Source organism: Phoca vitulina, unplaced genomic scaffold (assembly GCF_004348235.1).
Source record: "Phoca vitulina isolate PV1807 unplaced genomic scaffold, GSC_HSeal_1.0 scaffold18, whole genome shotgun sequence".
In the NCBI taxonomy this organism is placed as follows: Eukaryota; Metazoa; Chordata; class Mammalia; order Carnivora; family Phocidae; genus Phoca; species Phoca vitulina.
Window position 1 is genome coordinate 26,082,621 of NW_022589721.1, and position 24,964 is coordinate 26,107,584.

At 40.5% G+C, this 24,964-nt stretch overlaps 1 protein-coding gene across 4 annotated transcripts in view; it reads right to left on the reverse strand.

Annotated features, from left to right (window-relative positions):
- Nucleotides 1-24,964, reverse strand: part of LRRC6 (leucine rich repeat containing 6) — a 70,409-nt gene that overhangs the window by 12,059 nt on the left and 33,386 nt on the right. For 3 of the 4 annotated variants that reach the window (XM_032415978.1, XM_032415981.1, XM_032415980.1), the window contains 4 exons: nt 24,589-24,666; nt 20,343-20,408; nt 16,555-16,624; nt 15,528-15,623 (listed from right to left, as the gene is read on the reverse strand). In XM_032415978.1, coding sequence (XP_032271869.1) covers nt 15,528-15,623; nt 16,555-16,624; nt 20,343-20,408; nt 24,589-24,666 — 310 coding nt within the window. The remainder of the gene's footprint in view (nt 1-15,527; nt 15,624-16,554; nt 16,625-20,342; nt 20,409-24,588; nt 24,667-24,964) is intronic. The other variant, XM_032415979.1, reaches the window with a different exon arrangement.

A 24,964-nucleotide genomic window follows, 5' to 3' on the forward strand; every position in this document is an offset into this window, starting at 1 on the left:
AGATTTCATTCTTTTTCATGGTTGAGGAATATTCCATGATTGTCTTGGCTTTTTCCTTGTACCTCTACTTTAACAAAATGTATATGATTGCTTTCCCAACTATAGAAATCACTAAGACAATAAAACCCAGACTGGGTGTGCTGGGTAAAATTCAATAAACAGACACAAGGGAGAGAGACCCAGCTCTCGATCCTTGTCTTCAGGTTGAACAATAGAAATTACCAATACCTGACTATTTTTGCCCTACAAAACAGTGATTTCACATGGTTCAACTTGTTATTTATATGAGGCTGAAGACGAATGAGCAGTCACTCCACTACAGATGAAGACTTGCTATAATGATAAATTAAAAGAGCAAATGGACAAAGAACAAGGAATGTAACTAGAAATAATTATTGAGGAACAAAATATAAAACAATCAACCTTTTAATTTTTTCTTGTGAATTTACCCTGTCTTCTTAAATTATAGTCTTCAGCAAAATCAGAAGTAAATTTCTCTTTTCTTGGATTTTCACTTTGTACCATAATTTCACCTATTACCTCCATTAAATCTTCTCAAGGAATATTTACTGAGCATCTACTATGTGCCAAACATAGGAGTAAGTGGTAGATATGGAATGATAGATTGAAAAATTATCCCTGATCATCTCAGGAGAGATAAAGACATATAAGCAATTAAAATACACTGGAGAAAGTGCAACTGATAGATACATGCATATACTAGTATGGAAGCCCAGGGAAGGGAGGGATGTATCCTGGTGGCATGGGGAAGGCTTCCTGGAGGACGTGAGGTTTGATATGAATTTTAAAGAATAAGCAGGAGTTTGCCAGAAGATGGAGATTATGTGGGAATGAAGAACATTCCAGGGAGAGAAAGAAAGCCTAAACAAAGACAGGAAGGTAAATGACCACATAAACTAGACAGAATATTGGGCAGATAATAGCTGGAAACAAGGGTGAAGAACCAGGCGGAGGTCAGGTCTCAGAAGACTTTATTTTAAAGTGTTTGAACTTGGCACAAGAGGTGATGGGAATCTCTGCAGTTTTTTTTTTTTTCTCTACTCAGCAAAACAGCAATATTCTCAATGTACTCTTATTTTCATTAGTCAAAGTGTGTGATGTTAACAAAATGTTTAAGTCCAGGGGAGTGGTAGTTTTTGAAAGAAAGTGTTTCTTTCATCATGAGGTAAAAATATACTCTTTTTTTTTTTAACTATTACAGTTATATTGCTTCCTCCTCACCCCAAACTTTATTCTGAAAGTACTAATGACATGCAATTTTGTTGAGAACTGTGTAAACGTGTGTTCTGGTCATCAAACTTATTGTTAGAATACTGACATGTAAATTACTGGCTGACTGATCTGTTCTTCTGGGCTCCTGTTTGCCTGTCAGCTCCAGATGTGTGTACACTTCTCTAGCTTCCCGCTGTCTGCCATGAAGGAGGTTTTAGACTCTGCATTCAGGATCACTGAGCACTTCTACAGCCTCTTAGAAGGCATCATTTGCATGAAGCACAATCCATTACTCACAATTTCCCCTGCGTGGGAGAATAGGAAAGTTCAAATGGAGATTGGCCCTTAAAAGAATTTAATGTTAATAATTGACTTTCACACTCTTCAGGCGAGGCTTCTGTGGTATTTTCATGAGGATGTGATATGGAATCCAAACCCACAATACAGGTACTGAGCCTGTTTGCTGTTCTATGCATGTGTTGCCCTGTTTCTGCTCTATAGAGTTCTGGAATATGGACCTTCCAGTTTTCATTGCCCAGCTTCCTATGTCACGTGGCTTCCAGCTGGATGTGGCGAATGGGAAGCACTGGAGGGAAGCTGGTGGACTAAGAAAGAGGCTCCAGATGCCTCTCCCACAGTCCCTATTTGCGAGAACAACTTCTCCAGCAGTGGTAGAATCTACTCTGTGGCTGCCCAAGAGGTCGCTGCAGGTCTGGTTTCTTCCAGGTGACACTAGTGCATGGTTTCCGCCAACACCACCTCCTCCCTCTGCCCTGGGAGAAGAGGTAGCCACCTGATGTTCTAGGTTTCTGGGTGGTCTTACTCTCCCTTCTTTGGCATCCTAGATCTTCTATTACCCATGTAATACATTTCCTGATTTACTCCTATAAGGTACATTGCTGTATAAATTTCCTGTATACATTTTCAGTACTTAAGTGTTTCCTGATTTTTCATTAGACCCTTAACTGATTTACTCCATGTTTCTCACACCTCCGGGTACTTGTTACAACACACATTTCCACAACATCTAATTAGAATCTGCAGATAGTGGTCTAGGAATCTAGTTTTTGACAAGCTCTCTCCAGGTGATTCTTAGGATCAGGCAAGTTTTGAAAACAGACTTACTGATCCCACAGATTTGAGGCTTTTTTGGATGCGATTCATTTAAACAAGCCACATCTATGGGATATGATAGAGAAAGACAGCCATTGGTAGGTTTTAAGCATAAGAATAAAATGATCTGATTTATGTTTTAAAAAGGTCACTTTGGCTTTTATATGAGGAAGGAATCAAAAGGTGGAAAGCACAAAAGTAGGGACACAAGAAGAGGCCTGTTTGAGGTGGTCCAGCTGGGAGATGACACTGACATGGACAAGGGAGAGGTGGGGAGACAGAGGTGAGTAACAGAATTCAGGAGATGGTTGGGTCGTGGTGCTGACCAGGGGGACCTGCGAGGGTAAGAGGTAAGTCAAGGATGTCTTCAAATCTTTGACTTGGACAACTAAGTATATGATGGTGCCATTTTCTAGGACAGGGACAACTATGGGGGGAGCAAGTCTGCACAAAGAAATTAGGGGTTCATTTGGCCATTTGAAATTAGTCATGCTGATTTATGCATTCATTTTGGCTTGTCAGTTGACAGGTACATATAAATAATCTTTGATTCAAAACCTATACAGTTTGCTAATGTTTACATTTTTTATTTTCCAAATAATAATTGTATTTTTTGTTTCCTTTGAAGTTTAATAGCATTTTAGGACAGTATTTTGAATTTCTCAATTTATTTATTGGTTTACTCTGTAATTTATGCTTAATATTATTTTTAATGACTAGTAATTAAATGTAATTTCTATGATTTCCTTTTGGAAATGAAAATGAGGTTTTCATAAGGTTTTGTCTATTACGAACTTTTAAAATTATCTTAACTATATTGTTCAAAAAATAAGTGGTCTCACTTTTTGTTGGTCATATTTATCAAAGACAGAAATTGGTCATAAATTGGGGCGCCTGAGTGGCTCAGTCGTTAAGCGTCTGCCTTCAGCTCGGGTCATGATCCCAGGGTCCTGGGATCGGGCTCCGCATCAGGCTCCCTGCCCAGCGGGAAGCCTGCTTCTCCCTCTCCCACTCCCCCTGCTTGTGTTGTCTCTCTCTGTCAAATAAATGAATAAAATCCTTAAGAAGAAATTGTTCATAAATCTTCTGGTGGAGCTGATTCTGTTTATTTTTCCTTATGTTTGTAAGGCCTTGTGCTTTACACACTTAAATAATGTACAATCTAATGAATATAAGGCAATTGGATCTTTATTTTATGCAATATTTATATTACTATAGAATAATTCTTATTCCATTTTATGCTTTGTTTTAAATTCTATCGTGTCTGATACTCATTTTGCCATAAGTACTCCATAAATGTTGTTTGCATTCACTTATTAGAGCTGTATCCATTCTTTTCTTTACATATATCTTGGGTCTTTTAGTTTCAGGTGTGTTCTTGTGAGTTGGATAGCATAATGGATTTTATATATGTTACTTTCTTACAAATTTTCTGATTTTATGTTTCCTTCCTCTATTCCTAACTGTTGACTTTTGTTTGCATTTATTTTCTGTAATGCTTTGTAACTTACACATTTTAATTCTACTAATTTTCCCTGAAAATACTTATATTAAATTTCAACATGAACACAGTGTACTGTTGGACCTAAATGTGAGATCTGAAAACATAAACATCCTAGAAGAGAGCACAGGCAGTAATTTCTCTGACATTGGCTATAGCAACATCTTTCTAGATTTGTCTCCTGAGGCAAGGGGAACCAACAGCAAAAGTAAACTATTGGGACTTCATCAAAATAAAAGCTTTCACACAGCAAAGAAACCACCAACAAAATTAAAAGGCAACCAAGACTGTTGAATCACAGATCTGTACCTCTGAAACAAATAATACATTATATGTTAAAAAAAAAAAAAAAGAAGAAGAAGAAGATAGCAGGAGGGGAAGAATGAAGGGGGGGAAATCGGAGGGGGAGAGGAACCATGAGAGACGATGGACTCTGAAAAACAAACTGAGGGTTCTAGAGGGGAGGGGGGTGGGAGGATGGGTTAGCCTGGTGATGGGTATTAAAGAGGGCACGTTCTGCATGGAGCACTGGGTGTTATACGCAAACAATGAATCATGGAACACTACATCAAAAACTAGTGATATAATGTATGGTGATTAACATAACATAATAATAAATAAATAAATAAATAAAAAATTAAAAGGCAACCTACTGAATGGAAGAAGATATTTGCAAATACCCAAAATATAAAGAACTCATACAACTCAACAGCAAAAAAAAAAAAAAAAATAATTCATTCAATTAAAAAATGGACAAAGGACCTGAATAGACATTTTTCCAAAGAAGACATGCAGATGGCCAACAGACACGTGAAAAGATGTTCAACATCACTCATCATCAGGGAAATACAAATCAAAACTACAATGATCTATCACCTCACACCTGTTAGAATGGTTAAAATCAAGAAGACAAGAAACAACAAGTGTTGGCCAGGATGTGGAGAAAAAGGATCCCTCATGTACTGTTGGTGGGAATGCAAATTAATACAGCCAGTGTGGAAAACAGTATGGAGCTTCCTCAGAAAATTAAAACTCGAAATGCCATATGATCCCATAATTGCACTATTGGGTATTTACCCAGGGATCCACTCATCCATGGAATCTAAAAAAGAGCAAATGAATAAGCAAACAAAAAGCAGAATCAGACTTATAAATACAGAGAACAAACTTATGGTTGCTGGGGGGAGGTGGGTGAGGGTTTGGGCAAAGTGGGTGAAGGAGAGTGAGAGGTATGACCTTCCAGTTATGGAATGAATAATTCATGGGAATAAAAGGCACAGCCCAGGGAATACCGTCAGTGATACTGTAGTAGTGATGTAACGGGACAGATGGGAGCCACTCTTGTGGTGAGCACAGCATAATGTACAAACTTGTCAAATCTCTAAGCTGTACACCGGAAACTGATGTAACATTATGTGTTAACTATACTCAAAAAAAGTTCAAGGTATATATTTGGTGGCTGTGAAAGTGTTCGTCTGTTTGTTCTCCCCACTCCCAACTTCCCTATTTTCATGTTTTAATCTAAGTTTTAAAATTCACACAGCTTTCTTTTTATATCATCTTCATTATTTCTTCCAAGGAAAATAACTTTTTGACCCATTTTGAAACCTCATTCAAAATAATGACAACTGTTTCTATAAGACCACTGAAATCCTGGAGAAAGATGACAGCGTCTCAGTAGCAGAGGACTAATGGGTGAGGGGGTAATGGGGGTAATGAGGACTGGGAAATGAGAAGCCCTCCCTAGGTTTTCAGTTGAAGCAACATTACAGAAGGCACACCAGACTCAATCTGGATCCCCTTAGAAGACATCCCCGGGATGCCTAATGCAGTACAAATCTTCCTTTTGTTTTGCATTTCTAAGAACTTACCAGAACACGCAGTAGGTGCTCACTAAAATATATGGAATGTCTGAACGGGTGGATGGATGAATAGATGGATGGCAACTATAGAACTAATAGAACTAATAGAAAAGACCCCTAGAGACTCCTATTCCTGTCTCATGTCTACAGTTGGGGAAGAGGCAGGAGTTCTATGAGAGCTGCAGCTTCGTGCATGCTGGGCCCTGTTGGTGCTGGGTCTAATTGGAGGAAAAGGCATTTGGGGAGCCTTAGGAGCTCCCATAGTTATAACTATGACACTAGTCTCTGAGCTGGTAACAGAATTTCAAATTTAAGCAGAAGGGAAGATAAGCTAGTTAAGAAGAATCTGAGCCTGTTTGAAACTGAGACTCAGGAACTGGGGCGAGGGCAGAGCAGGGTCTGCAGGAGGTCACGGTCAGTGGATTCAGCAGGGAGGAGACAGGAAGAGGGCCCTAGGAGACCCACTTCATTTTTTGTCTCTTTCATAGTAATTCACATGATGCTTTATTCGTAATAAGTGCTTAATAAATCTTTGATGAATTCAATAAATATTTTAATTGATTAATAATTCAGTAATTGTCTAAAGTTTTTCATAATTTGGCAGAAAGTTTTCTGAGTTCTAGTGCCTTACTTCCATGTGTAGCAACAGACACATGCTAAATACTTCCCTCATCTGATATGAATAACTTCCATATAACTTATTTATGGGTGTAGCATGTCTTTTCTCTATCAGCATTGTGCTTAAGTATACGCATGCAATGTCTTCACCCACGCCTCATAAGCAATTTCTGAACTGCCTAAGTCCAATAGATACCAACCCGTGGTGATGGGAGCCACTTGTCTGATCTGGAGGGGAGGGGAGTTGAGTCCAGTTACTGAGCGAGCAGTACTTAGCGACAAGGCCCAGCCCTATGACTGAAATAGACCTCTACCACTCCTACATCAACTACAGAGGATTTGGGTCACCTGCAAATTCTCCACCTTCTTACATATTTCTGGTGTTTATTTTATTAATTAGCCACAATTCTGGTATTAAACATTTGAAAATGTGAGGTTCAATCTCCCAAAAAAGAATATTATTAATATAAAACTTTAGAATCAATATAATTTCTAATTTTCCTCTAGCATTAGAGGAAGTTTACATATATATCCAAATTCATTGTTGATATTCTAATAACTTGATTATTTCTCTACTGTGCTCTGATTGACTTTACTAAGAGAAGCATGTAATTCACTGAGTCTAATAAAAAAGATTTCTTGAAAGAAAACAAGATCTTTTTTCTATTTAAAGAAAGATGATCAATCCACAATATTAGAAAATAGATAAATTACCAGAGGCATATTATTTAAAAATCTTTGAACAGATGAAAATACCTGTATAAGTTAAACATTTTTGAACTATATTCTATCTCAAACAAAGACATACCTGGCAGCAAAAAAAGTAAAAAGAAATTAAATTTGGGGAGAAATGATCAGAAAAATAAGAAGGATAAGAATACTGGCTTTGATTCCAAAGACACCCAAGTAATCTGAGGAAAATTTTAGAAGGTGCAATTACTGACATTTATATGTAAAATCAATATGACAGTTGCATAAGACAGTTACATGGCTTTGAAATAGAAGTAGAATAAATCTAACTATCAAATGGTTCCTCCAAAATTCTTTTATACTTGTTAATGCAATCTTATCTGACAGCTCCCCATGGATGATCATCTTCACACAACAGCCTAAAATGAAAATGATATTTTATTAAGTTAGGACAAACATCAAGGATGATAATGATGTTTCAAAAGAAAAGAAAATATCCTTTTACAATCTTGCTAGAGATAGTCTCAGTGGGAAATATCCTCCATTGACATGAAAGAGTTCATGGTTATTCTTGCCAGCAGTAGTTCAGAATGCTGGGGCGTTTATACCACCCCCTTCCGCCCACCCTCATCATGGGGCACAGCCATCAACCAAAGGTTCTCAGTGTTGGTGTAGTACTACCCTAGTTCCATTCCCCCCCTTAGGTAGAGTTATACTGAGGTGTGTGTTTTGCAATTTCTCCTAGAGCTTTCCCACTGGGGTAACTAGTTTGATAGAGCACTCTCTATTGGCTACCTTCCCTTCCCTACTTCCTGACCACAGTCCCTTACCACCCAAGTAAACTGCTGCACTCACATCCCTATATTAGGTTCCACTTCTGGGAGATCTCATATTAAATAGTGTTTTACAATCTGTGTCTCACAATTTAATATCTACAATAACTGTGGCACTCACAAGGTTCCCCTCAAGGAAGAAAAGCAGCAATCTGGCATAACCAGATTCCAAAACACTGGTGGGGTTTGTACTGGATCCCATTCAGGTCTCTGTGTATGCCTAATTTATCTTTGACTGCGTGCTTGATACTTATTTTACACACACACACACACACACATATCCAGGCATGGTACTCATCTGAGACCACCTTCACTCAAGTTCAAGGCTCAGTTTTAGGGCCATTTCAATAGCCACTGGGATAGGCTGCTAGATCTTCTGAGGATTGGCTAGCTTCTTATTCACTTTACTCCTAGGTTATAGTCCTTCAGAGTCACAACCCAAAGTGGGTGTGGTTTACTGGAGTCCCCACAAATGGACCTGGACTTTTTTCTTCTCACCCCTGTGTGGCAATTGAAAGCCATTCCTTTTGGATGAGTGGACAGTAACTATACATTATCATATTAGGTATTATACTATTAAGATGTTTAAAATACATAGTCCATCTTCCTAAATTTTGCTCAGTGTGATTATTGTTCCTGATTACCTTGTTGGCAATCAGCAGATGAGGTAGCTCTAGATGTCATTTAAAGTCACGAGCTGAGATGAAATTAACATAGAGAATGAGTATATGTAGAGAAGAGAAGGGGTCCCAGAACTGAAGGATTGACATGCCAACTTTCCGAAGCCAGAATATGAGAAAGAACCCACAAAGCAGCAGCCCGTGGCAGAGGACATCCAGTGAGCAGGAGGATCTAGTGACTTAGGAAGAGAACCAAATGAAAGCAGTGTGTCTAATGCCAAGTGAACAAGTGTTTACAAATGGAGGACCAATCGTGGTGTAAAACACTTCTGAAAGGACAAATCAGAAGATGAGGGCTGACCGCTGGGTTTAGTAATATGGAGGTGACTGGAGACCTCAAAGAGATGTTTCCATGGAAGGGGGGTAGGGGGGATGATTGCCTAGTTGGAGTTGGTTTTAGACATTATGAGGAAGGAATTGAAGCAGCAAATACATGTCTGTTACATGAGTTTTGCTGTAAAGCAGATGAGGGCACTAACTAGAGGGGGATGCTTTTCTTTTGTACTGTTTTGCTCTAAAGAAGGAAGATGTGTTAGCATGTTTTCTAACGTGAGATGCAGAAAGGAGAAGTTCAATGAACAAGTAGAGAGAAGAGAAATTCATCAGAGAGAAAGAAGAAGGTCTTTCAAGAGCCTGTGGAAATGGGATCCCACACATATTTGGAGAGTTTGGATAGATCACAGACAGCTGGTTCACTGAATCAGGAAGGCCAAGGAGGCCAAGCAAGGGAAAATGTGATGGTTGGAGTATATGGAAATGATCTTTTTTTGCTCCTGTTTTTTCCATGCTGGAAATTTGAGAAATGAGCTAAGGATAAGAAATAATGTTCTGAAGAAGTAGAAGTATAAATGGAACAGGAAAACCTAGCAAGATGAGCAGGGAGCCCTCACTACAGACCCACTTGAACTTAATAATCAGAGAATAAAAGTGAGTTTATATTGAATATATCATAAGTATATTTGAGTAGAGAGAAAGTGCTGAGAACTACATGTCCAACTAATAAAGGGAAGGGAGTCTGAGGCTGTGTCTTAGGATTGTCATCTGTAATGTTGACCTTAATACATGACCTTCACCTCCAGGGCTCAACACAGCAGAATCAAGGAAGATGTTCACCAACTGAAGCTGTAAATATAATTTGCTGTTCAGTTCAGATAGCAACTTCCTTAATCTCAGTTAATTATTCTGAAAGAACACCCAAAGGAAATCATGAAGCGTATTCTTGGAGTGTTCCTGTAACTTGTCAATTGAGAGTCTAGATGGGAGTTTAATTTAATGACTTGAAGCAAGCTTCTCAGTGAATACAAAATTTCAGTTAAATCTTGTTAAGCTGGACTGTAATGAGATCATATGCCAAATATTCCAAGGCTGATGGTGGTAAGATTGTTTATGTACGTATAACTTAGTTTGACCACACATTTAAGAAAACATACTGAAGACCAAGCATAAACTCATAGAAAATGTGATGGGGAATATGCTCAAAATAGGATGAGAACCATACGTATGGTACCTATAAATAAACGTCAGAAAATATGTAGCAGGTCTGGAGAGAAAACTACCAAGGGAATAAAAGAACAAACTTCTGAGGGACATAAAATAAGAATAATAAATGGAAAAACATACATTATTGAAAGTACAGTTTTGATTATGTAAATATATGAATTCATTCCCATAACAATCTATAAATTCAATGAAATCTCAATAATAAAAAAATGTTGAAGGAACACTTAATTAATGCAACAACATTAGTCACTAGTAACAATGAATAACACGAATTAATAAACAGGAATGCAGTGTGAGTTATGTCCCAAGATCTTCTAACGTATGCAAAGGTACATATACTGATTTACATAATCTTCAAAATAACTTTTTGTGGTATGAATTACTATTAATATCATTTTATGGACAGGGAATCTGAGGCATGGAAGGATTAATAATTTGCCCAAAGCCATACAACTGCTGAGTGGAAGTATTTAAGGAAAGGATTTAACCTGGGTTCTCTGGCTCCAGAGCCCCTTCTCTTAATCATTTCCCCTCCTTCTAAATTGCAATGACAACAAAAATCCCAACAGCATTTTTGGAAGCAGAATTGGATAAATTTATTATTATTTTTTAAGATTGATTTTTTAAAATTTATTTATTTTAGAAAGACAGAGAAAGCAAGCATGAGCAAGCAGGGGAGGAGCAGAGGGAGAGGGAGAGAGAGAGAATCTCCATCAGACTCCCTGCTGAGCATGGAGCCTGATGTGGGGCTCAATCCCACAACTCTGAGATCATGACCTGAGCCGAAATCAAGAGCTGGACGCTCAAGTGACTGAGCCATCCAGGCACCCTGAAATTATTTTAAAGTTAACCTGGAATAATATGCATGGAAAAATAATTAGGAAATGGTTGGGGGAGAGAATAATCAGGGAGGAGATTCATGTTCCAAATATTAAAATGTATTTTTTTAAGATTTTTTATTTATTTGAGCAAGAGTGAGAGTGAGAGAGACAGAGAGAGAGAACAGTGGGGGAGGGTGGGGCAGAGGGAGAGGGAGAGGGAGAAGCAGGCTCCCCGCTGAGCAGGGAGACCAACATGGGGCTCGATCCCAGAACCCTGGGATCACGACCCGAGCCGAAGGCAGATGTTTAACCAACTGAGCCACCCAGGTGCCCCTAAAATGTATTTTAAAGATACATTCAAGGTATTTACTCATTAAACAAAAACTTACTGAACCCCTTCTCTTTGCCAGGTTCTGCTTTAGGTGCCAGTGATGGAGTACTGACAAGAACAGACAAAAAGCCCTGTTCCCATGAAGTTTAAATTGTTGTTGAGGGAAACAGACAAAGAAATAGGCAAATTATAGACTGTTATAGGTCGTGATACATTCTATGAAGAAAAATACAGCAGTAGGAGTAATAGAGAATGCTGGGGTAGAGGAGGGGATGCTTTCTAAATATGGGGGTCAGAAAAGACCCCATTGATAAGATGGTACTTGAACAGAAACATGGAAAAGTTGAGAGAGCAAACCATGAGGGTGTCTGGGGGAAAGGCATTCCAACAGAGGGAACAATGAGTGCAAAGATCCTGGAGTAGAAGGATGCTTGCCATATCTGTAAAATAGCAAGAAAGCCAATGTGGCTGGAATGATTGGAAGGTAAAATAGTAGAAGATGATGTCAGAGGGACAATAGCAGGGGCAGGTTATCCGGGCATTTTGCCTCTAACTCTGAATGAAATGGGAAATGTGACTTGGTCTGACTTACATATATTATAAGATGATCATTCTGGCTGCTGTGTTGGAAAAGGAATTACTAACTCTTCTCCAAAAACGAGTGAGTTCCTGGTGGATAGATGACACCCAGGGGCCATGTTTCCTGACTGGATACATCTAATGTGGTAAGAGGCTATGCGCACTAGAATTGAGATTCTCTCTACCACTCCCCAAAGCTAAGACAAGTGAATAAAAGTGTCAGCAGCTAGAAAGAAATGCCACCAGACAGTGGAAAGGACGGAGAAAAACCTCATGAAACAGAATGTTTCCTACTCCGCTGTTACCTGGGCAGTTGATCTTCTATTGCCTGATGCTACCCTTCTGAGAGAGCCAGAGTACGTCCTCATCCACTATCCCATTCATCACTGCTAACCGAGACATCGGCCCTTGAAGTCATGGTGGAGGAGGTAGAGTCAGGGATGGCATTCTGGGAGACACGGTACCCACAAGTTAGATTATAAAATGGTGGGTGGAGACAGAGGAAGTTTAGCAGCATGCTAGGGGCTGTGATATTTGTGTATTAATTACATCAGTCCACAGGATATGGACTCAGTGGCAGATGCTGGAAAGCATCTGGCGTTGTAGATAGCATGAGGGGAAAGCCTCTTGGAAATGTGGAGCTGAGCTGGGAGAACCCTCTGGCATGTCAGCGGCAGAAAATGTTGCCATGACCCCTGTGACAGGGGGCAGACTTGGTGAAACTTGCCTAATAGCCCCCGGTCTGCATGGATCCAGCCTTATTTAGGAGTAAGAAAAGAGAAAAAAACCCATCAATCTGACATCTATGACAAAATGCTGAGGGAAGTATCTAATAAATATTTTAGCACTTTGTATATAAATGTATATTCAATTATAAATGTTACGTCCTTGGAATATGTATACGAAGCTCACCCTTGAATTTCCACAAATAAATACAATATAATCAGCACAGCACAGACTCAATCAAATAGGTCAGCTCTTCGCAGGATCCTTTACAAATATTATCACAAAAGGGAAGAGCTAAATATCAAATCTGATCTTCTTTTCATTAATTCATCTGAATATTAAAAACTACTGAAGGGCCACAGTAGATATTTCTGGAAGTACTAGGTTATCAATATGTTAAGTATTGACAATGCTATTTTATGAATGAATCAAAATTGTACCCAAGTGTTTACCTGATTTTTATAAGATGCTTTAAAATTCCAAGATGCTGCCTCAGTAATTATATAATGCAGGCCAGACTCAGATAATTCTACAGTAAGTGAGAAGCCTGGACATATAAATAGCTCAGTGGATTGAACTTCAGTACTTCGAAAGTTTCTATCATTAGGAATTATGAAGATGTTAATTTTCAGTAATACATACTTTTAATAATAAGCGTAAGTAAAATTAGAGTTTTGGCTTTTTAACTTTTGCTCATTTTTAAGAAAAAGTTTATGTTCTTTGAACTTTAGAGTGCTTGCAATTATCTAATTCATGAATGAAAACCAACTAATTTGGGGCAAGAAATTATTCTCCAAAGGTTGTTTTCACTATCTTTTAGTTTCAGGTGCGCAATTTAGTGATTCAATAGTTAAAATCCTAGAGGAGAACACAGGCAGGAGCCTCTGACATTGGCCGTAACAACTTCTTACTAGATGCGTCTCCTGAGGCAAGGGAAACAACAGTAAAAATAAACTATTGGGACTACAGCAAAATAAAAAGCCTCCGCACTGCGAAGGAAATCATCAACAAAACTTAAAGGCAACCTATGGAATGGGAAAAGATATTTGCAAATGCCATACCCAATAAAGAGTTAGTTCCCAAAATATATTTTAAAAAACCCCGTAAAACTCAACACCCCCAAAACAAACACTCCAGTTAAAAAATAGGCAGAAGACAAGAACAGACATTTCTCCAAAGAGGACATCCAGATGGCCAACAGACACATGAAAAGATGCTCATCATCACTTACCCTCAGGGAAATGCAAATCAAAACTACAATGAGATATTACCTCACACCTGACAGGATGATTAAAGTCAACAGCACAGGAAACAACAGGTGTTGGCGAGGATGTGGAGAAACCCAAGAGGGTTCCCCTATCTATCTTTTAAAAGTGATAATGATAGAGATATATAAAGGAATGATAAGAGGAAATCATTTAATAATTAATAATTTAAAAGAAATAATGACAGAGATAACATCAATGTTACTTTAGCATAGTAGTCTAAAACCTTAAAAATATGTACCTCAAAGGGAAAATGTTATTCATAGTTTATTATCGAGGAAAAAAAAAGTAGAACCATTCTGAGGCCCTCTATGTAAATGATCTCATCTTCAACCACGCATTTCTAGAATACTTTTTCTTTAATGAGCCATTTTTTATACTTTTCATGTGTATTTAACATGACAAATTTAGACCGATACAAAAACAAAAAGGATAATGGAAATAGAATGCTATATGTATTTAAAAGATTCATGAGCAGGGACACAGGAGGCTTTCTCATCAATCGCCTGGCACCCTGCAGAAGGTGCATAAATCATAGATCTTGATTTTCTTTTAGGAAATAACAGTTATCATTTAATCTTTGGTGTTTTAGTTAGAATAGAAGTTTCAAAAAAAAGAGATTGCTGATCACAGTGTCATACAAATGTGTCAATCAAAGTACTGGGGTAATTAAGTTATCTCTTCGATTCCCCTGTAGGCTATTCTAATTAGCATACAAGCACTTTCTTAATTCACTGTAGTCACCAAGGACAATGTGATTCTAACAGTTGTGTTTGTTATTTTACTGCCTGACAGCAAACTTTATTTGCTGTTTTATTGACTTGGAATAAAAATACATAATTGATTACCCATAATCAATCTGTTACAAATCTGGCTATGGGAAAAGGGTTCATAAATCATTATAGAAACTTACTGGTTAATCAAGTTCATTCTCAGTGGCAGACACTCCTGTCCCCATTCTCCTGTTCTTCTGCGAGAGCACAGCCCCACTTGACCGGCTTCTCTACTCTTCCCCTTTGAAACCTGAGTGACTGGGCAAAGCTGACCCCACCCCAGCTCATGAGATGAGACAACAGTCACCAAAATAAAATGATAGAAACCAAACAAAGTACTACCATCTCTTTGGCCAGAGACTGGTTTCATTGCGCAAGGTTAAGCTAATCAAGACTTACTGGGCGTTTCAGCTAAATTGGCTAATTAGTCCAGAGGAACTTTCATTCCACAGTGATGGGAAAGCTCCTTTCTCTGTGTCTTTCCCTGACTCTCTGTTTGTCTACCTTCATGCAAGGCAAGGACAAGAAAGCATGCCACCCCAGTGGCTGCCCGTGCGCCTCTCAGGAAGGAAGCCAGCTAACATATTGGAAAGGCCCTGACCCTCCCCTGTCTGAGCCCTTCCTACCTTCTCATGTCTTGTTACAAGAGATGAAACACTTCTTTATGGTTAAAAGTACTGATCCCCATGTAATAGGCATGCTGGTGGTGACTGCCCCACTTGGAAGAACGATGGGACTTACACACCTCAACTCCCCGCAACACTCTGGCTGCAGAGGCAAGGACCATGGGGAGATCGATGGCAGGATGAGGCCCCACAGGTCCCAACTGCATCCTAGTCTCAGCTTTCTGTTCTCACAGGTCCCGGTTCTCCTGCCTGTGCTGGGGTGAGTAGATTTTCTGGTTCTCTCAACCAAAAGAAGTCATCATTAGCCCTGATAGGTCAAGTTCCTTCAGGAACCAACACACCCAGACTTGAAATTGATCCAAGGAACCTTGCCTACCTTGGGCATGCAGATCACCAAATGCCCTGTCGTCTGAGATCGTTTGGCAGAGCTGCTGTCAGGCTTGACTTCTGCAGGAAGGACAAGCTGGAATGGCTGAAAATAAACAGGAAGTATCCCAGAGAGGGAGTGCATGTCACGTGAGAGGGTTACTTCAAGATGTATTTTCATTACCAGTTCAAGATTCACCATTCCATTTTTAAAAACATGCTTAGACTTAGTAGAAAAAAAAAAATGTCTGGGCTATGCTTGATATGCATGAACTATTTTACCTATTTTAGTGAATGGACTAAAGAACAGTCACAATCACAAACAGTGAAACAGTCATTGGTCCATTTATGTTAACATGGCTAATAATAAAGAATTTATAGATAAAACTTCTTGTCATAAACAATCAACATATTTCCACTTTAAAGCCTTCATATGACTCCTATGAGTGCTCATAATCAGCAAAAAAATACTATTTCAGGGGTGCCTGGGTGGCTCAGTCGGTTAAGCATCCGACTCTTGATTTCAGCTCAGCTCATGATCTCAGGGTTGTGAGATCGAACCCACACTGGGCTCTGTGCTGGGCGTGGAGCCTGCCTAAGATTCTCTCTCTCCCTCTCCCTCTGCCCCTCCCCCTGTTGCATTTTCTCTCTCTCTCTTAAAAAAAATACTATTTCAAAAATAATAAAATTACAGTTGCTATGAATGACATCATTGACAATTTAAAGGGGGGTATATTATTTAAATCTAAGTTCAAGCATAGGCTATCATATATATAATCACCTTATCAGATCTGAAAGAAGTACTAACAATAGACACAAGTTAAAAATGCTAATTTTATGGAGCTACACAGTGGTTAGTCAACAGCCAATCCTGCTGGATACCACTCCCACTGTGTAAAATCATGTGTCCAAAAAATGGCTCTCTGATTGGGCTTCTTTTCTTCTCTTTTCATATTATGTTGACAATTTTTGAGGCAACCTAGCTTAGTTTGAGGCTTGGCTTTTGAAACCCTAACAGTCTACCGCCTTATGCTCACCTTTCCTTTGACCATGACTCGGACGTAAGTTGGCTGCACATCAACATTGATTAAAGAGGTGTCCATATACCTGCAACGTGAAACATACCAAATCTTACCATTTTCAGAAACATTAAGTTAAAAGAAGTGCAAATAAAAACTACCATTTCCGGAACCATTTGAAATGAAAGAAGCTTCCAATTTCCATGCTCAACAGGTCTTAAGAAATCTGCCTTACATTAATCCCTAAACCAAAGGAAATTCAATATATCAGCAATTTCATTTTTAGACCCACAAGTACTCTTGGCATTGATTGCCCCTAACCTAAAAATATCTGCGGCCTGAAACGCCAGAGGTTTGCGAAAAACAGCTTGCCATGTTCTTTCATGAATATTTTATTTTAAGCCCCTGCGCCTGACATGAATAGCCAGGAAAGCTGAATCCACGACGCTTGGGGCCTGCAAGCAGCAGCTCCCGCTTCCCGAGCCGCTCTCCCTCCCCTGCAGCTGTTCCGCAGCTGCCGCCATAACATCCTGCCCAGCTTCTCCCTGCTTCTCCCTGCGAAGCCCCCCTCCTGCTGAACAAGCAAAGCCTTCCATTTATGGCAGTGACCCCAGTTCTCCTTGGCCTGAGGAACAAACGAAAGAGTCAGGCTTCATCTCACTTGTTTAGACAAATTATCAGACATTGTAGAGGTGTACATTTAACAATATTGATCGCGGACATTAGCAAATGCAGGGATGATTCAAAAGTCACACACGTTAAGACAGGTAGGATGATACCAGGGCTACGAGCACAGGCTTCAGTCACACCGACTGTGAGGAAGGGTCTCCACCCCCTCCTGCTCCTTGGACCACGTTCCTCAACTGCTCTAAGCCTCAGGTTCTTCATCTATAAAATAGGATGTGAAGTGCCTATCCCTTAAGATTGCTGTGAAGACACATGCAGAGTGCCTAGTCCGGAGTTGGGGTGAACACAGCATTGTTCTATTTTATGTAATAAAAATTCTTTTTTTTTTTTTTTTTTAAAGATTTTATTTATTTATTTGACAGAGAGAGACACAGCGAGAGAGGGAACACAAGCAGGGAGAAGCAGGCTTCCTGCCGAGCAGGGAGCCTGATGCGGGGCTCGATCCCCGGACCCTGGGATCATGACCTGAGCCGAAGGCAGACGCTTAACGACTGAGCCACCCAGGCGCCCCTGTAATAAAAATTCTTATAAGAGTAAAAAGTGTAGGCAAGGTTTCCTAAAACCTCATGCTGAATAGCTACTGCATTAATGGATCACGTCTTCTTGTCCATGTGTACGGTCTCCTAAAGCGTTCATCTGCCCCTATGTCCAAGGTCTTGGCCTGTGCTGGTGTCCTCTGCCTGAAACAGCCTTCTGCTGGTTCTCTGCAGAGCTCACTGCTTCTCACCCTTCAACTGTCAGCTCATGTCAGCAGCTTCCCTGACCATCCCCACGCTACCGACCACCAGACTGTGCACGCCATTGGTCTCCACCCCTGAACTCTGGCCCTTCCCATACAGCACGCTTCTCCCTTTGTAATTACTTATTAGATGCCTGCCTGTTTATTGTCTGTCTCACCACAGGGCCATAAGCTCTAGGACAGCAGAGACTGTAATCCGAACATGCCCGTTACAGTCTCCCCGCGCCTGATACATAGTAGGTATTCTGTAGATATTTGCTGGATAAAGACAGGAAGTATATATGAATGAATGAATGAATGAATGAATGAACTTAATTTTCATACATCCACATGCCAATGAAGCTAACAAGGAATTTTAGAGTCATTAGTGCAGACAGAATCATGGGAAGGGAAGGATTTTACTACCTAGACAGGAGAAATCTCACCACTCCTTGAAAAAGTACATGATAGGGGGATGGGGAAAGTTTTCATTTGAGGACTGAACACGAAGGAGCCAAGAGAGCTACAAAGAGAAAGGGGTACACATTCATTAAACTCCAGGAATATGGCCTAAACATGGAAAGGAGGACTTAAAAGTATGAAACTGAATGTTTAATGAAAAACAGCAGAAGGGAGCTTGGGTTGCTGCAGGGACAGAGGACATGGGATCAGCTAGAGAAGAGCTAGAAGCCTTTTAAAGGCAGTGGGCTGACAGCATGGGGGCAGAAGATTTAACAGGAGGCGTAACGGGGTGGCTAGGCACAAGGAAGAAGGTACACACTAAGAACTAGTCCTTCCTCACAAGAGCCAAAGGTGGAAACAACCAAATGTCACGTACTGATGAATGGATGAACAGAAATGCGGCCCAGCCATACAATGGAATATTACTCGGCCACAAACAGGAAGGGAATTCTGACTCGCTACAACACAGACGAACCCTGAAGATGTGACCCAGAGGCATGCGTGATTCCACTTCTATGAAGTATGGGGAATTGGCAAATCTATAGAGACAGAAAGCAGATTTGCAGTTGCCAGGGGCAAGGAAAATGAGGAATGAGTACTTAATGGGTTTGGGGTTTCCTTTTCGCCACGATGAAAATGTCCTGGGGCTCTGTGCTGGCAAGGCTGCCCGGGCCTGGGGAAGTCACTGAGGGCCACTGAATCTCCACTTGAAATGGCTGACAGGGTGAATTATAAGTGATGTGTATTTTACCACAATTAAAAAAACAAAGAGTTGGCCCTCGGCCTGTGAGTATTTATTTTGACAAGACTTACCCTCCAAAATTTACTCCCTTCTAGATAATTTCGGGATGACAAACCCTCATACTCCACTGGGTTTACTGGGAGATTAGGTAAGATAGAGCACACAAAAAAGGCCTTCAAAAGAGAAAGGACTTTATTATCATCCATGCTTGTAAATGTCCTCTGACTCCCATTACTGGTATTCATTCATTCATTCACTCAGGCATTCATTCATTCCTGAGCTCACAGAGCTCCAGGTGCTAGGCGCTGGTGTGGGTGCTGGAGAGACGAGGAAGAAGGAACAAACAAAACAAAGTTCCTGCCTTGCCCACACGTTTTTAGAAATACAAGTAAATGTATGGTTGATCAGGTAGAAATCAAAAAGCAGGAGAGGTGGAAGGAAGGGCTGGAGCAGAGATAAGCGCTTAGATCGGATGCTGGGCAGAGAGGCCTCATAATAAAGTGACCTCTGCCCAGAGGCCCGCAGCAGAGGAGGCAGCAAGCCACGCGGAGCCTAGCATGACAGTGGCACAGGCAGACGGACACCTGGGTGCAAAGTCCTGAGGCACTGGGGTCCCAAGGGACTGGAGAATTAGAAAGACCCCATAGGTGGTCACTGAAGTCAGAAGCATGAAGGACAGTGAGCCAAAACCTAAAAATCCTGAAGGAATGAGGCAGGGTAGGACACAGCTGGGGAAAAAGTGTCTGCTGGAGATAAAGAAGCTGCAGGCTACACCCCTAGGTCTCTAAGGTGGGACTGGAAGGTGGCGGGCACCATCTGATGCTTACTATTACATCAAAGTGTTTTAGAAAAAAGAAAGAGACCGTAAAAAGTACAGTGGTAGTAGTGAGAGCTGAGGCGGCCTGTGGTATCGGCATTAGGAAGCAGTAAAGCTCTGAGAATTATTTAAATTCTGCCTTAGAAGAAGAGACTGCAGAGTTCTTAGCCCTGGGATTGTGGGTTTATTTACTTCTGCCTTTGTTTTAATTTTCATGCTTTTTTCAAATTACAGTACGTTTTCAGTCTTAAAAAAAAGAAGGACGCCTTCATTTGGCAAACCAAATTCCATTTCAAAATACTTCAGAACTCAAGAGATGGCACTGAGAACAAAAACAGAAAGAAATGACATTAAATAAATCCATAATGAAATGTCTTTACCTATAGACAGCAAGGTCCAGGATGATCTGGTTACGTTTTTCATCATCTTTCAAGGAGAAGTCAAGTCTAAGGAATAATCCATTTGGGGAAAAAGAAGACGATGTCTTTAGCAATACTGTATAGATAACTCATCCCATTATCAAAAGTAAACTTGGTAATGATTATATAATAATATCCAATGACAAACTTATTTTGGTAGGTGGACAATAAAATGTCTACATTTTTTAAAAAATTCAACAGAAATCTACAATATATTCATAAATTATTTGTTTACATTGTTAACATGTGAGAATCCTAAGGTAAATAACTTACAGAAAATTAGCATTGGTGCAGATATAGAGACATCTGGTGGTTAAAGCTTCCTTTTCTATTTCATTCAAGTTTGCTAGAAGCAAACTAAAACACTGGACTTATTTATGGGGAAGTAAATGTTTTATTTGCCTCCCTGTATCCAGGATTCTATCCCTTTGGTTTTTTTGTTTTTGTTTTTTTAGATTTTATTTATTTTAAAGGTAGAGAAAGAGAGAGAAAGCGAGAGCATGAGCGAGTGAGCACGAGCAGGGAGAGGAGCAGAGGGAGAGGGAAAGCAGACTCCATGCTGAGTACAGAGACCAATGCGCAGCTCCATCCCACGACCCTGAGATCATGACCTGAGCGGAAATCAAAAGTCAGACGCTTAACTGACTGAGTCACCCAGGCGCCCCTACCCCTTCTGTTTTAAATAGTCTTGTCTTCCTTCTTTCTCCTTGCAATCTTTCTTTTTCTCCTTTTGTTGTTGACCTTTGCATCGCCCTGGAAAATGCTGAGACACTGCCCATATCTATCACCTCCATACAGATGATGAAACAAAGGTTCAGAAAGGTTGACTCAGCTGGGAAAGAGGCCATATGAGCCTGGAGAGGCAGGATTTCAAAGTCCTACATCTGGGGCGCCTGGGTGGCTCAGTTAGTTAAGCATCTGCCCTTGGCTCAGGTCATGATCCCAGGGTCCTGGGATCGAGCCCCACATGAAGCCCACATCGGGCTCCTTGCTCAGCAGGGAGCCTGCTTCTCTTTATCACTCCCCTTCTGCTTGCTGCCCTGCCCGCTTGTGCTCTACCAAATAAATAAATAAAATCTTTTAAAAAAAACAAAGCAAAACCAAAGTCCTACATCTTTCAACTTCCTAGGTATAACTTCCGTAGTGGCAACATACCATTCAGAATTATTTGGTTGATTTATTTTGAGCACATCACTTGTCATATTATTCTGTAAAATATATAATCCGATAATATTAAAGAGTGTAAGCTAAATTGTTTGGAACGATTTGGCTGTCAGCAGAATGTCTGTGTGTGGCCGTCCCTCTTGGTGCTTTCAACAACCCAGCCATGCGGGACTCCTTCAGTTGCTCAAATGACCCATGCATTTGTGATCTCATGTCAGGAGCTTTCTTATGTTCGGGCCCCTCTGCCTTCATTGCTTATTCCCCAGTTGTCCAGCCAGCCAACTTGAACTCTCCCTTCATTTATCACTTGAAAGGTAATTTCAGAGAGGTTTTCTATAGCAGAAATTGCTATTCATTCCCCACGGTCCACTTCCCCTTTATCCATAGTAATAGGACCCCTGATTTTAACGAGGAACATGGCCGTGCAGAATAAAGACAACACTTTCCAGCCTCCCCTGCAGCTGGATATGGTCATGTGATTTAGCTCTGTGAAGGAGAGCACCTTATGGTGCTCTCCAGGAATTTCCCTAAAGAGAGAGAGTGTGTGCCCTTTCCTCCCTCTCTTCTTCTTCACCCAGCTGAACAGAAGAGATTATGGGAGGCCAAGAAATGAGCCACAGAGACTACTTAGCAAGCTGTTGTAACTGTCTAGGCAAGAGGCAGATGACGTATTCTAAGATGGGGGGGATGGAGTAAGTGAGAAGCGGTTGGATTCAGGTGATACTGAAGGAAGAGATCATAGAATCACTGATAAAATGACAGAGAGAAGAATCAAGGATGGATCCAAGATTTTTGGTCTTGCTAAATGGTGGATGCTCGCTACTGAGTTGGAGAACGTTGGGGGACAAGCGTGTTATGAGGGAAAGTGGTAGTGGGCATGGGAATTAGGACTTCTGTTTTTGTCATGGTAAGCTTACAATGCCTAATTCATATTCACACGGTGAGGACAAATAGCTAATTAAACATCCAAGTCTTGAGTTCAGGGAAGAGGTTGGTCTGGTTATAATGTAAAGATAGTGTTTAAAACCATGGGATTTGGTGAGACCCCACAGAGTCAATGTGAAAGGACAAGGCAGCTGAGGAGTTGGCCCGGGAGCACTTAGGTACATCACAAAGAGAATCAGGCAAAGCCTGTGAAGATGAACAAGTAGGATGGTCAAAGAATCAGAAGCAAAGGGAAGAAACTGCTGTAAGAAGGAAGGTAATGATGGGGGCACCTGGGTGGCTCAGTCCATTAAGCATCGACTCTTGATTTTGGCTTAAGTCATGATCTCAGGGTCCTGGGATGGAGCCCTGTGTTGGACTCTGTGCTCAGTGGGGAGTCTGCTTGAGGATTCTCTCTCTCTCCCTCTTCCTCTGCCCCTCTCCCCTCTAAAATAAACAAATAAATCTTAAAAAAAAAAAAAAAAAAGAAGGAAGGTAATGATCAATTTGGTCAAATTTGCTGGGTCAAGTACATAGGGCCTGAGATTTGAAATGATGTGACTGAACAGAGAGGCGATGTGAACAGGGAACACAGAGATGATAGAAACATAGAACGCAGAAATGATATGAACATATAGAAATGATTTGACTACAAAAGTTTTAGGTGACAGAATATGCAGACATGGTTTCAAGAAGGAAAGTGAAGTGAGGAGCTGGTGACTGAGTCCAACATGTCCATGGGGAACTTCGGCTACTAAGAGGGGACAGAGAAATAGGACTGTAGCTGCCAGGGAAACTAGAGAAAGGGAGCTTACTTGTTGTTTTTTTTAGATGGATGATATCACAATGTCTATAAACTGATGAGATGGATCTAGTAGGAGGGAGAGAAATGATACAGAAGAGAAGGGGTCATTGCAGAAGCAAGTCCTTGACAGGAAGAGGGGTGGGATCAGTATGCCCACAGAGAGAGCTACTCAGGAGGGGAAGTTCACCCACTGCAGCAGAAGAATAGAGAATATGTGCTACAGGTCCAGCGACACTGATAAACTGGATGAGAAAACTTCTAATTTCTTCTGTTTTCTCTATGGAGTAAGAAATAAGGTCCCCAGCTGGAACCACAGAACAGAACTAAGAAGGGAGCAAAAGGGGTGAAAGCAGCCTATGGGAGATTGGAGGAGTGAATTATCCAACAAAATACAGTATGATTTGCAGAAGTCCACTTGACATACAGGGTAGTAAATTTCCAGTAGACCAGCAAGTAGACACGGGTGTTTTCCTCCAGGCATGCATGAGGGCAAGTCCAGAAATGCGTGTCCGATTTAAATAGGGTTGAGATGAGGATGTGAGAATGAACATAAGGGAAGGAAAGAAGGACAAAAGAGTTGAAGATCCATGGCAAGGGCGAATCTCTGTGATGACAGTCCCTTGCTCCTGGTCCCGGCATAGAAAAGGAAAGGGAAACAAACAGGCTTTGAGCAATGAAATGAAGCCAACAAGATTTAGTCCAAAGGCTTTTTGGTCTGTATTTTGGCTACAAAAGACCCTTTTTTTTTTTTGCCTTCTTTCTAGTTTTAAATTTTATGACAGCCCGACAGGGTAGATGTGATTATCCCTGAGGATTTCTGGTTTGAATATTTCCCTCTCTCATTAATGTCACTAAAGTATCTACATCAGTTTCTTTCCTTGGGCCTCCAGTGCTTTGTAGATGTGTCCCAGAGTGAAAAGTAGACAGACACATGGGAGAGGTACCAGTATTCTCAGTCAGCTTGTTCATGGCAGAGCTTTAAACATTAAGAAACATAACAATAACGCACTTGGAATTTTCAGGCAGAAAACTGTATATGGTCCAAAGTTTCAGGGGATACATAAATAACTAGGATTTCCAAATGTCAAGATCATGTTCTGAATGCCAAGACAATGAAATATAACATCATGTACTAGAAAACATCATAGATGCTCTGCTTTCAAATATGCACACAATGACGTTCCTATTAGGCTCATCAGGCTTGTTAAGAGCAGTTAGATATATTCTCCACAGAGGAAACCTGCAAATGAAAACCATCGTAATGACCCCCACCACACATTCTGCTTCTTCGAGTATCCCTTTGGCCTCACGTACTTGGGCTCATTTACATTCAAGGCTTTCCCATCTTTAGTGATCAAAATCCTGGGTGGTTTCACTTTCTTCTTCTTTTCACTTAAGATTGAAGGTGGATGGGAACCAGGGGCAATGGGGAAAGAGAAAAATAAACAGAGAGAATGTAAAAGAAATATTTTTGTGAAACAGTTTAAGAAAAAATTGATCAGGTATCTGTGAATACATCAACAATTCACTGTTATGAAGCCCATTCTTTTAATGCTATGCTGGGAATTGACAATCAAGCCAGATTTCTTTATGATTATATCTATAGCTGTAAAGCAAAAATGTGACCAAGGCAATTTGGCAAATAATTCAAATGGGGGGGGGGAGGAGATCCCTCCTTTTCATGAAATAT